General features: G+C 40.8%; 1 protein-coding gene across 1 annotated transcript in view; it reads right to left on the reverse strand.

The window, feature by feature from the left end:
• Nucleotides 1-765: 765 nt before the first annotated feature.
• Abca1 (ATP binding cassette subfamily A member 1) overlaps nt 766-13,801 on the reverse strand; it is a 121,797-nt gene continuing 108,761 nt past the window's right edge. Inside the window, exons 41-50 of the mRNA XM_031377412.1 lie at nt 12,217-12,346; nt 11,880-12,000; nt 11,091-11,153; nt 10,299-10,405; nt 8,054-8,195; nt 7,585-7,719; nt 6,701-6,804; nt 6,095-6,187; nt 5,245-5,488; nt 766-4,064 (exon numbers count right to left, since the gene is read on the reverse strand). Of these exons, the coding sequence (XP_031233272.1) occupies nt 3,924-4,064; nt 5,245-5,488; nt 6,095-6,187; nt 6,701-6,804; nt 7,585-7,719; nt 8,054-8,195; nt 10,299-10,405; nt 11,091-11,153; nt 11,880-12,000; nt 12,217-12,346 (1,280 nt within the window). The 3' untranslated portion in view covers nt 766-3,923. The remainder of the gene's footprint in view (nt 4,065-5,244; nt 5,489-6,094; nt 6,188-6,700; nt 6,805-7,584; nt 7,720-8,053; nt 8,196-10,298; nt 10,406-11,090; nt 11,154-11,879; nt 12,001-12,216; nt 12,347-13,801) is intronic.

The raw sequence follows: 13,801 nt of genomic DNA on the forward strand, positions 1-13,801 counted from the left end.
GCAGATACTGAGCAGGCTTCTTGGCCTACTCAAAAGCCAAGAACCTGCCTACAAAATTCTGACCTGTGCCCTGGATAAGGACCACTTACTGCACATTGTCCCAGGCATTCTGAAGCAGTCACTATAGAACCAGGACCAGGGAGTTTTCAAGTTGCAAGGTTCAGTATCTCTCTTTTTCTCTGAGACTGATTCTTAATAAGCCATGATAAATACATCCTCATTATCTCAACAGAGCTCTACTTGTGTGTACACTGCTTAGCATACACTGAAGTCTGGAAGCAGAGAAGTGTGGAAACCAACCCCAGTGTCTCCCTGTATCATTTTTTTTTTCCAAATTTCTACTCCTTGGCCCCAGTGACCATTGTCATTGCCCGCAGCAATGCATATGATGCTGTGTCCTTGTAGCTTTGGTTGAGAAAACACCCAAAAGTACCTCTCTGTACCTTCCACAAAGCTAGTTCTGTTCTCATTAAGGAAGTCTACCTATACTGTGTCCTCTTCAGCTTGCTAATCAGTAACCATGACTCCATCTGGCAAGCTTCTGACCTCTTATTTATAGCGGATATTCAGTGTCAAGTGACTCTGAAAGGAGACAACAGTCTTCTTTCATTTTGAAGTAGCATCCTGAGTTCATTCTTCAGAACATTTGAACTTTTCCTGAAACTTAACACCAGCGATTAGAACAGGTTCCCCTCTAGGATTTATAAACACTTAAACAGCAGGTGGTGCTACGGATGCACAAAAGTAAATTTGTGTAGACCAGCAGGACTGTCACAGCTTTATTTTGTGACTCATAACATAGAAACAGGCTTTTAAAAAACACTTCATATAAAGTTATTCACAATACAATTTTTTTTCAGTTTTTTTTCTTTTAATGAAAACGATTTAACTTAGAAATCTGCTCTAAAACTTTTGTCTAGTTTTGCAAATCTCAGATATTCCAGTGCAAAAATAGATCCATTACAGACAGCATAAAGTGCTTGGAATGAGGGCCAATGATAAAGAAAAAGCACAAAACCAGCTTCATCCTAGGGTACAAGGGAAAAGAGCATACCGAATCCTTATGGAAATATAAATGTCCTACAAAAAGGGATGCGACACTTTTGAATCAGAACAGTATTACTGTGGCGTTACACTATTACCAGTAAATAGTAATGAGATTACAAATTAGTATTTCAGTATCAAAGTGGTTCCCCATTACACAACACATGGCTCTTTGGAACAATTTTACCTGATATATACAACCATGAGAAGACAACAAACAATCCCTTTAAGTCAATGCCTACTATACAGAGAGCAAATGATGTATAACATTTAATAGCCACGAGGCATATGCTTGCAGTTACAGACACCTAAATACAGTAGTTTGAGGTTTATTTGTTTCATAATGATTTGTGCTAGTATGTCTAGCACAAGAGGACTCGCTTTCTTTTGTCTTTCTCATATTCACAGTTAGTAAGTTTTCCAATTTTTTTTTTTTAAGTAAACCAGAAGTGTTTGCGCTTGAGAATTTCTCAACTCACATAGCACATCTCCATAGGGAAAATAAGAAATTTTTATTTGAAGATTGTATTGATTTTTAACTCTCTAAAATAATTACATTTACACAGGAAAATTGAAGATTGCTATTCAGATAGTGTAAAAGGTAACATAATATCTACAGATTGTCTCTAGCTTCAGAAGATTTTAAATCTACACTGAATTTTTTTTTCAAAAAAGGTGCCTTAATTTTGTTGTTGTTTGTTTGTTTGTTTCTTTTTAATGTGGCCTCAAAAATCAGAGTATTTAAAACAAGGATTTTTCTCAGGGCTGTAGTATATTGAAAAGTCAGAACATGATGGACTGAGAAAGCCAACAAAAGTTTGTTTTTGAAAAATAAAGGCTTGCTTCTTTGAATTCCGTGTCTTTGAGACCGATAGTGGTATGCCAATATCTACTGGAAGCACACGTTTCTTGTCATTTTAGAAACCTATGTTGACATCAGTATCAAAATTGTCATTTTTCTCCTTTCAAGCAATGAGTTACAAAACATTATATAAATGTAATTTGAAATACATCTGAAATCTTATTCTTCCAAATTTTTAGAAGTTAAAGAAAATGGGGATAACAAAAGCTCACTTGAACTTTGCCCAATACAGGACTTTATTCATATTTTTGTTTTCTATGAATATGGATGGCAATGAGCATTGGTGAAATAACATTTTTTTCACATTGCTTGCAGATGAAAACAGATTAAGAGTGGGTTAGAAAAGTCTGAAAAATACCCCATGTGGAATTGTTTGTTGATTGTTTTTCATGACTGGTTAATGACTGAGGAGACGGACCATTTGAATTCATCAGAGGTTTAAATGGGTGTCTCACATCCTGCAAAGCCCATTGTTTGCCCATATTTTGAAGGTCCCAAAGGTGACAAGCACAAATTGTATCCATGAAATTTCCAGCTAGCTGTTGTCCCTGGAAAGAGTTGATTGTTTAGTGACCCTTCTCAGCTTTTGTATTGATACTATCAAGTAGGCAAGAGTGTGGCCATACTCTTTCAGTGGATTTAACAAAACAACCTCTATCTGTAAGTCAGTCTGCTGGATAAATAGCCCAGAAAACCTGCTAGCTCCCACTCACTCCTACCCATGCATCTGCACAGGGATTATATTCCAAAAATACTCGATCTGCAACCTGAAATGAATAGTGTTCTACGGGATCTTAAAATATGGCCTGAGATGTTGACTACCACATTGTTTTCTGGTCACTGCGCTAGTCAGACATTCTATCTGCAAATTTACCAAGAAAAATAAGGGCATGAGGCAGTGTGGGCACATTCCCCTATGTGACTGACATCGCACCTATGGTTCTAAGCTTCCAGAAGTATCGGTAAAACTTAAAATTCCAAATAATACTAATAATGCAAACATTTTTGTCAAAATGAAATGCCACCCTTTCATTTTCTAGGCTAATTCAAACAGTTAGAAAGAACTGCATTTCTGTTAAATAATGATTTCAAGATGTAGTAGTCTACCATCTTGTGTTAGCAGACTGTCAGCACAAGCAGACCCAGATGCCCCACGTGTAAATGCACCCTGGATCTTTCATGCCACACCCTAAACCCAGCAGCTTATAGGCCCAGCACTTTGGCTGCTGATCTTTGTTGCTTAGGAGGATCTAATGTGTTTGGAAAAATCTCAGAAAGATGCTCTGACGACCCATGACGTGGGCATGGGCAACACTGAACAAGAGAACCAAGTACCTGGGTTAGAGAGATGCACACTTTGCACAAGGCAGCCACAACAGCAGCTCATCAAAGAGAGAAGGAAAATGGGGATTTAGTCACACGTGGCACCGTTTTGTCACCTGATATTTAATGACGTCGAGAGACAGCAGGGCAGTTTTCACAAAAGTGTTTGTGACACACTCAGTGCTTCAGACTTTCTGAGCAACTTGGCACTAGTAATTCTGGCACACTCATTGCCAGCAATGGATGTGTCACCGGGAAACCAGTTCTGTGGTTCAGCATGGCTTAATGGATGAGGATGTGCATGCCTTTGACTTTGATTATCACTGGCCATGACTAGTTGATGGATTGTTGTTGCAATCCCAGTGAGAATACACAGGAACAAAAAAGTATGAATCCAAACCCAGAGTCTGCTTGGTTCCACACCAGAGTTTCACATCTGTATAAGGTAACGAACTAACTTCAAGTCATTTTTCACTAGAGAGCCATACAAGACATAGGCTACAAAGGCACTGCCCCTGTAATGGAATTGTGTTCTTGTTGCATTGAAGTGCATTGCATTGAATAGTGTCAGTACAGTATCCAGTTTGTTCCTCTCCACAGAAGCGCAGGACGCTTTCTTCTGGAACACTTAACACAGTGCAAGGGAAGTCCTCGCTCTCCTTTCCTCTCCTTCACCCTGCGTGAACAGGATTCTTCACACGTAACTTTCTTTCACTTTCTCGTCCTGCAAAAAGGATGTGAGAACGGCCACATCCACAACTGTCTGGTTTTTGTGTAGTGACAGGTCCTTTAAGTGGTCATCATCACTTTGGTCCTTGGCAAAGTTCACAAATACCTGTCAAAAGGGAAAACAGGTGGTCATGAAGGCCTCTGCACCGGTTCTTTTGTTGTAGCTGCTTTTTTTATTTATGATTGCATTTTCCCTTGTGCTGAAATTCAGAGGTCAGTTAGTAAGTACTTGAAGTAGAAAACCCTACGTGAAAGGGAGACTTCTCGAGAAGCACAGAAAGCACTGGAATCCTTTTCTACATTACCCATGTCACTAACTACTTAATCCACCCACTCATCATCATCCACTTTGGCATATCTAGGATTAAGAGGAAATGAAAAAAAAAATACTTGCTGGATACCTACTAACTGCCCAGCTCTGCTTGGTATATTGTTAGGGATTGGTTCTAATGCTTTGTCTTAATTCGGCTCCCCAAATCACACAGGAATATACATGTCCGGTCACCGAGGGTCCCTGTCCCCAAATAGTTTGTAATTGGTCAATAAAGTTACTAACAGCCAATGGTTGGGCAGGGAGACGGAGGTGGGACTTTTAGATTTCCCCAGACAAGGGACTAAGGGAAAAAGGCTAAGAATCGCCATGACTATGACGATGAAGCAGAGAGATCAGGCTTAAGAGCTGCAGGACAGAAATTATGCAGCCATGGAAGAGTCAGGGAAGCAGCCCCGGGGGCCACTCCCCAAAGGCATTTGGGGTAGTAGAGATAAAATATAGATTTTAAAAGGTGATAACTCTGGAATTTCAGAGGGGAAAGTGGGTTAGCCACTTGGAGTTAGGGAGAAGCCCAGCCTCGCGCTGTTAGGGCACATTAAAATTAACGAGGGTGTTTGTGTCTTTTATTTCGAGGATCCAGAGAACTCTGGTGGGTGGCGAGGAGCGCGATCATCACCCGCTGGGACCTCAGAGTGGTTTCACAGATTACCGCTACAATATATCTTGTTATTTAGAAGAGATAAGGCACCTGGCAAAACGCCTGACTCATGACAAGCAATCAATGGTAGTTATTGTGACTACTGACTACTGATACAACAGTCACAATAACTATCTATCGTAGAAAGCACTGACTTTTTGCATGCACTCCTAGAACTTTGTATAATGTAGGGAGTAAGAGCAGGGAAGGAGTCAAAGCACAGACAGGCTGAACTTCTCTCAAAGCTGATGGTGGGAGAGAAAGGAGCCGGCATTCTAAGCCTGTAGCTAACTGTACTTCTGACTGAAAGCTTACTTGGTCAAGTGTTGTCTGGGAGACAGAGTAGTCTTCTATGTGGAGTCGCTTTTTGCTCTGGGAAAGGATGCTGAATATCCTGGCCAGAGATGACAAGGAGGATGGAAGCTGGTACTGCAGCATGTTTCGATGTTTCTCTTTTAGGACACTTCCTGGAAATGCAAGTCCAAAGAAGTCCTGGACAGGCTTCAGGTCAGGGTTGGAGCCCGCTATCCGTACAACTATGGTATAACCATCTCCAAACCTGAAAGCAGGAAACAAATACATACGGATGGGCCATTCGTAGAAAACGACTCAAGAGGATACTCAACTCTGACGACCCCAACTTGTACCAAGAAAAATGGCAGACCCACAGAGAGAGCCATTTCTGAGAGAAAGAGCCAGTTTTATCTACCAAATACCTAGTCGTGTATGGTACGATGCTCACAGTCTTGAATTCGAGATCCCATTAAAACCTCAATGTGGACCTATGAAGTCTGGCACACAGACAAACAGGAGCCCGAGGAATTTAGTGTCACCTGCCCATGTCCCTGAGTTAACTCCCAGTTACGGCAGAGTGTGTCCTCATTATCATAACATCACAAGTGAATTATTAAATTTCACTTATATGACTAAATTCAGAAGAGTCTCAGAAACTGACTCTCAGAGATGCTGAGTAACCTGCCCACAAATCACACAGCCAGTACAAGGCAAAGTCAATACTGGGATACTGCCCATTCAGGCGTCAAAGCCCACCCGTGTTCTTTTTCCTATACTCCTCTGATTTTATTTTAGGTTATCATGCATGCACTCACCAAAAAAATAAATACCAATGATTTCAGTGCTATCCCATAGAAATGACCCCTGTTACCTGTTTTTCAGATGCTGGACACTGCCAAGGCACCTGAACCTCCCGTTGACCATTATGGCCATCCTTGTACAAAGAGCTTCACATTCCTCCATACTGTGGGGAAACAGAATGAGGTTAACCTTTCAGATAGATGCTCCAATAAGCGTCGGAACATCACCATGACACCCAGCATTTCAATGAAACAGATCCCTACTATCCCTTGCCATTATACAGAAATGATGATCTTTTCTGTCATGTGCCATACAATTGAGAGAAGGTAAAAATAATCCAAATGTTTACACAAAGAACAGCTGCATAAATTAGAGCAGATCTTCATAAACGACAATGCAGCTACAAGACAGGATAGCACACCTCAATTATATGACTTGAAATTTTGTTTTCAGTACCCATGTTATAATTAAATTTTTGTTTGTAAAATACTTAAGTGCTTATAGCTTTGCATAAGAAAAACTCTGGAATATATATAGACAAATGATAATAGTTATCTCTAGGTGGAATAATTCCAGGTGATAGCTGTTTCAGTATTTGTCCTTTTTTTTTTTTAATTTTTATAAAATGACTGGATACAATAGCACCCCATAGAAGCCAAGACTGTATAGTACAGACCTATGAGATGTAAGCACTACAGATCTCCCCTCCTTGACAATGCTTAGGGCACAATTCCACAAGAATCTCCGGGCTTTGGGGTCCATGCCTGTGGTTGGTTCATCCTATAATTAGAATAAAACAAGTTTAATTATTTGCTGGGAAAAAAAGTATCAAAGACAATTTTAAAAAAGATTTATCAGCCGGGCGGTAGTGGCGCACATCTTTAATCCCAGCACTTGGGAGGCAGAGGCAGGCGGATTTCTGAGTTTGAGGCCAGCCTGGTCTACAGAATGAGTTCCAGGACAGCCAGGGCTACACAGAGAAACCCTGTCTTGAAAAACCAAAAAAAAAAACAAAAAACAAAAAAACCAAAAACTTCAATTCGACCCCAGGCTTCTTCACATACTCCCGGTGTTCTCTACAAAATGAGACTCAAGGACCACTGTCCAGTTGGATCTGGTTTTTATTCATCTGTATGAGAGCAACTATGATGCAGTGCCTACTATGGTCATCTGTGGCTACTAGGGTCATCTAGAAGCCATGTCCTCACTTCTACATTTGGAGGATGAACATATAGTCATGAAGAATATTCTCAAGAAAGATCAAATCGCACATTCAGCTTCTGCCATATTTGTAGGGATTATCTAAGGCAAGGAAACAAGGTGCCTGGAGCTTGTCTACTTGGGAGCCTGTGAAGGTACAGCCGAGACACGCAGTGCGCTTGTGGGAGAGGCTCCCCCTTGCTTCTCCAAGCCTGCTCTGGAGTCACCAGCAGACTGACCTGCTATTACCAACGCCCAGTATGCAAAGGCCTATATGTGACATCAGATAAGCCATGCTGTCTATTCAAGACAGAAGAACAGCTTCCACCCTCCACTCACTCACACCCCTCTCACACTCACCAGAAACACCACAGGAGGCCCGCCAATCAAAGCCATGGCTGTGGAAAGCTTTCGTTTGTTACCACCGCTGTAGTTACTGGCATATTTTTCTCCATACTTTACCAGGCCCAGTTTGCGAATTGCCCATTCACCAACCTAGAGAGATTAAAAGCATTCTGATTTTTGTCTGGCTACGACGTACTGTCACCATACTTTCTTACACATAATGTAGGAAAGTTCTTTCATTGAATGGGACTCAAGTCTCAGCTACCTCTGCGGACCCAGAGGAGGGAGAAGGGACTCTTGTAGTGGGACCTGCACTCTCTCTCTCTCTGCCCCCTAGCCGGTGCATGCCTACCCTCCCTTGGAGTCAGTGCAGAGACTGCAGTGTGAGCCAAGAAACAGTCTCAGGTTGCTGTCCTGTATGAAGAAGCTATTCGATATAAGGGTGTCAAAAAGACATAGTCTGGTTGTCTGGTTCCTACAATACCTTGCCAACTTCCTTTTCCGGGACTCCCCTCAAGAGGGCAAAGAACTCCACATGCTCTCTTCCAGTCAGCAGCTCTGTGATGGCATCAAACTGAGGGCAGTAGCCCATGTTCTGATGTACTTCATGGATATTTGATAAGATGCTGTAAAGGAAGACAGAACCAGTCAGGTTTAAGTGTTTAGAGATATTCTGAGGAAAAAAAATCTGGCTTGACAGTTCTTTAAAAAAATATGCTTGTAGGGAACAAATATACACCTGCCTCTCTGATCAGAGGAACAGTCATTCTGTCCCTAGGATGTCAATTATTTCTATCAGTAAGGGTCCTGTCTCTGCCCTGCCTTGGTCTTGTTGACTAACGACTTCAACATGCAGGCTTGGCGCAGCATCAAAATGAGTCTATATAACTTCAATACAGTATTTGCCAACAGACTCACTCACACCAATCTAGAACTTCAACACTAAGTCTCCATTGCAAATTTGACTCTGGGAGCTAGTCATAAGTAACAAGTGCCTCTATACGCAGGTGTCTTCTTCGAGACCACACAGGACCACGTAAGTCCCAGACATGCTGGGCATGACTCTCTCTGCTTTCCGCCCCCTGTTCACTGGTTTGGCCGTAACATTCATGTTCCAAACATTCTGACTCCACCAAACATACAATGCAGACTCCCATTTATTCCTCTATTTGTTTATTTAACTATAGGCCTTCTAATATGGTAACAAGAAAAATACACATATAAACAATTTTACTTATACCTATAGGGTGACCTCTAGGTCCTATAGAGCCTGTCAAGTTAATTATCTGAAAATTGTGACATTCGTATTCTCGTCTGATGGTTGCCTTTCAGTCACTCCAGATAGCCATGAACTTGACACATAGGCACAGTCCTTTCTGCTTATTTAGTATTCTTGGGTTAGCCTTTGCAAGGTACCCATGGACATTGTGCCTGGCTCTCACAGCTACCCTGCCCAAGTCAGTTGTATAATTGTAGCTGAGATAAACCTTAGGGTGGACTGGTTATTGTTTTCTCTGAATGTTCCAGGAGCTTGGTACTAGAAAGACTGGGGAGTTGTCACTATTCCCAGAATCTCTATTCTTTTAAGTCTCCTTTAGATCGCTACTGAAAAATAAGTCAGTGAGAGACAGGAGGAGATGGATGAGTTCACTATGCTCTTGACTCTACCATAATATTGACTGTATCTCTAGCCAGTGTTTCTGAACTGTGAGCAATCTCCCATTATTGGGTTGTGAAATAAATTTAGTAGGTCTCAGCCAGCAATTTTTAAATGGCATAATGCAGACTAGAAGATGAACTATTAGGGTACACTGCAAGTAGTAAAAGTAGGTGAGTGCCATTTTAATTCAGTAGGTGTATGTGTACCTATCTGTCTGTATATATGTACTACATTGAAATGTAAAGTGTATTTTCTATATGAGGAAACAGAAAAGTTCAAAAGGTACAACTTATATCTTTATTCATATAAACAGCCAGGAGAAGCCCCACATCTTTAGAGTACTCAGGGAAAATACCACCTAGCAGGTCTCTGATATGTAGCTTTATCCACAAAGATTAGTAAATGGACTAACAATGGCTTTATCAATTGGTACACATTTTAGAGAGGCAATTTAACAGGTATATGCCCTTTTCCATGTAGGGAATTTTCTGAGGAAATAACAGAAATTATCCACAAGGACATATTTTAACAGTGAATAGAGAAAGTAATTAATGCCCAACATTTATAATGAACTGATCAAATAAACATGTTTAATTACTTGGTGGAGTTTCTAGATTTTAGAATATGTAATCCATTGTAAAATATGTATTATAGACCTATTTATAATACAAACTCAAAATCTATATAGAGCTGTGCTCGGCTACAACATATTTAGGTGCATAACCGATCTGAGCTGATGGTATAGCTCTAGAACTCAGCTGTAATTGTGTAATTCAATGAATTTACTAAAAATCACAGATCTATTCTTTCAGAACAAGGAAATTATATGTATGTAAATTATAGCCAAATAAAGTTTTAGGGTAGAGGGAAAATGAAAGAAAATATAAAGGTAAGGCTTATTTCCAGGTAGTGAACTTGGACTTGATTTTTAAGAGCTTTTGAACTAAAGTAATTTCAATGTTTTGACAAACTACAGCAATAGGATAGATAGTCAGAAAATAATTGTATAAATTGTTAAAGCTGGAAAAAGAAAATCCCTGTAGCAAATCCAGGCTGCTTCTTTTCCCACCTGTTTTTGTTAAGGAAAGCATCCCCTCTGGTCACAGCGGTATCTCCAGTCAGCATCTTGAAAGTTGATGACTTCCCAGCTCCGTTAACTCCCAGGAGTCCAAAGCACTAAAAAGCAAGACTAGGTTAACTGCAGGAACAAACTCCTAAATCTCAGTTGGAATGGCCTGATGAAACAGACCCCTGGGCCTGGATTTGCTTCACCACTGATCCTAGAGCTTCGCTCTTAAAGTAGCAACAAGTTCAATACAGATATCACGAGTGCGTGTGCGTGTGTGTGTGTGTGTGTGTGTGTGTGTGTGTGTGTGTGTGTGAAAGAGAGGGCAGGAGAAAAGGGGGACAGAGAGAAGGAGAGAGTTTATGTATGGGCCATGTTGTATGTGGGTATTTTTATAATGACTGAGTCATCAAGTTGAGACCAAGGTCAACCGGTAAAGAGCAGTAAAACTCACACCTACCATCTACCCTGACAAAGAACATGAAAGAAGTCCAAAAAAATTATGTGAAAAGGAGAAAATCTACTATTTGAAATTCATCCCTGAATGGATCCTCCCAAAGCATAATCTAGACGTGAATGTTTCATCATACTGTCTGAGAGCATCCAAACCTGTTCTGTTCTGACACAAGAGGTTTTCATCCTCTCCATGATGGATCGCTTCTCACAGCGATTGCTTCTCACAAATACAGAAGCCTTGAAAAGCCACTGTCCGTAGTTATAGGACATTGCTGTTCGTTTTGGTAGACAGGGTCTGAATGAATAGAGATAAAACCCAATAGGGCACAGTGTATTTACCTCTCCAGGAGGGATGCCAACGCAGATCCTGTCAACTGCAGGCTTCCGCTTCCTTCTGTAGATCTGCAACCAAGGAAACAACAGAAACCATATACCTCTGTGGCTCTGGGCTCTCCCAGTCAACTGTGGAGGAAGGGCCTCGAAAGGTCACACACACACCACAGACCAGAACTCATCAGATGGCTGCACCACACACTGGATGTGCCAAGAACCTTTCTCTGTCTCTGCAATGAGTAACCTTTACCTGACCCCGAAACTTTCTATTCCTCATAGGATCTTTTTTTTCCCTTAACAGACAGTGATATAATTTAGGATTGAATTATGTAGGTTGAAATCTATAACAAAGGGTTTCAATTACCAAAAACTAAAATGTGAGGGTCATGGTATTCGGAAAGGGTTGAAGCAGGTTGTCTTTCTGAGCGATGGGGGTAGAGTAGTTGCCTTTTGAGTCATGAAATTCAAAATCAACTATTTATTCTCTGCACCTTGTCTAGACATACAATGTTTGAATGTTTTAATAACTAACATAAATGTAAATATGTTCAATAAATAAATCTAAAGAGTGGGAATTGCATTACAGAAGTATTCTCAGTAGGATTTTGTTTTTTAATTAAGAAGTCTCCGTGGTGTATTTTAAATAAAATTGACAAAGCTTAGTGTAGAGGCATATTTGGGGAATTACTGGGTTTTGTTTTGTTGTCTTGAATTAAGAAGTTCAGTGAAATGCTAGTGAACAGATAAAATGCAGAAAATGGAAGAGAAGCTATGGGGTCTACGGTCACCACCCACCTTGGTCAGCTCCTTGATCTCTAGGATGTCATTCTGTCCGCCACCATCCAGAATCCTCTGTCTCTCCCGCCTCACGTCCTCATCCTCATCATTCAAAGGAGGAAGCTTCGTCTTTACAGGTCTTGGAAGAAATATTGTTTAAGAAAAATCAATCTTTTCAGCTATTTTCCAAGGCAAAATTCAAGTTTCTAAAGCACTTTTATCAAGCCCACATGCCATCATTTCTAGGGTGGACAGAGCATGCTCATGGCTGGAAAATCCGTCTCATTGGGTGAGTTCGGCAGAACTCGTGAGTCTCCTTTACACTCATCAAGTTCCTGGGACAGATAAAGCTCACCTGGGCCTGATGAAAAATCTGTACTGGATCAGAACAGTAATGAGGAAGAACACCACCCCTTCCACGGCCATGGCAAAAAGGTTCCGGCCTACTAAGTCCCAAGAGAGTGGAGAGACGAAGCGGTTCTCCCCTGTGAGATACAATGCAGACATCTGGTCAGAGGGGAGACATCAGAAACCATGGCGCTACTTCCTGTTTCCGAGATGAGATTCCCTTTGTATGTACACAGAACAGTGCCCTGCACAGAGTGGGCACCTGAGCTGTGCATGGCTTTGTTGCCTGTATGCTTTTTTTTTTCTCCTTTTTTCGTTTTTTGGTTTTTCGAGACAGGGTTTCTCTGTGTAGCCCTGGCTGTCCTGGAACTCACTCTGTAGACCAGGCTGGCCTCGAACTCAGAAATCCACCTGCCTCTGCTTCCCAAGTGCTGTGATTAAAGGCGTGCACCACCACCGCCCAGCTTTTTTCATTTAAATTAGTTAATATTATGTATATCCTTCAAGGCTAGCTTAATGTAAATTTCATTTTTTGTTTTTTGGTTTTTTTAGCACTTACATTATTAAAGGACTCCCTTTATATTAAAAAAAGGAAGGGAAAAAAGAAAGGAAAGAAGGAAGGAAAGAAAAGGAAGGAGGGAGGAATGGAGGAAGGATGAACTTCCTCATTTTGGGGGTCAATTTCACACAATTTTTCTAGAAACACCACTCATATCAAAAAGAAAAAGGAGTAACACGGGTGTCTACTTTTGAGATTTCATTTGGAGAACTATAATATAACCTGGTATCAAGTCCGAATTTCAGAGTCAATTAGCTTTAGATCTGTTAAGTTCATTAGGATTGCTAAGATCTCCTTTTTAATGAGACACGCCCCCACCCAAACCCAAACAAATCAAGTCTAGTAAGGCCAATAATCCTGGGTAATTTTGAAGGTCAGATTTTGTTTAGTTCTAAGTTTTAAAAGTAACAGGTATTAGAAAACACATTCAAAAGAAGCCTATTTCTGCAGCACCTAAGGTAACCTAGTGACTTAAGCCAGATGCTTTTAGGATGATATCCCTTAGTTCTCCATGTCCCCTCTGTATCACTAAACTGAAAATGTCCCTCTTCTATGTTTGTTAAGTAGCATGACCCATCTAACTCAATTAATCAGCGACTGAGTAATAGTTACATAATGGCCAGAGATATTTTAACCATTATAAAAGTAGGAAAAAGCCTCAAAAAATTATTTCTTTAGAGACTACACAAAACACAATATACGAGCATACCTGCAGATCCAGGTTTTCTTAGTAGAATCAAAGGGCATGTCTTTCTTTTTGAATCTCCGGCCTTATCTAATTGCTAAAGCTGTGGCTTGATTTTTCCAGTGATTTGACAAACTTACCCAGTGGCATTAGGAATTAATTAATCTCAAACTAATGCCACCATTTTCCTGTTTTCTACCCCTCCCCCCATTGGTCTCAGTGCTATCAGAGGCACAGATAAATGCCTATATGGTGGGACTCAGGACAGACAGAGCAGCTGTGTTGGTATCGCCCCATGACAGTTGGGAGGACAGACATCCTGTACCTAGTCCCTTTCTAAAGCAGCAA

This window comes from Mastomys coucha, unplaced genomic scaffold (genome assembly GCF_008632895.1).
Source record: "Mastomys coucha isolate ucsf_1 unplaced genomic scaffold, UCSF_Mcou_1 pScaffold18, whole genome shotgun sequence".
NCBI classification, from domain to species: domain Eukaryota; kingdom Metazoa; phylum Chordata; class Mammalia; order Rodentia; family Muridae; genus Mastomys; species Mastomys coucha.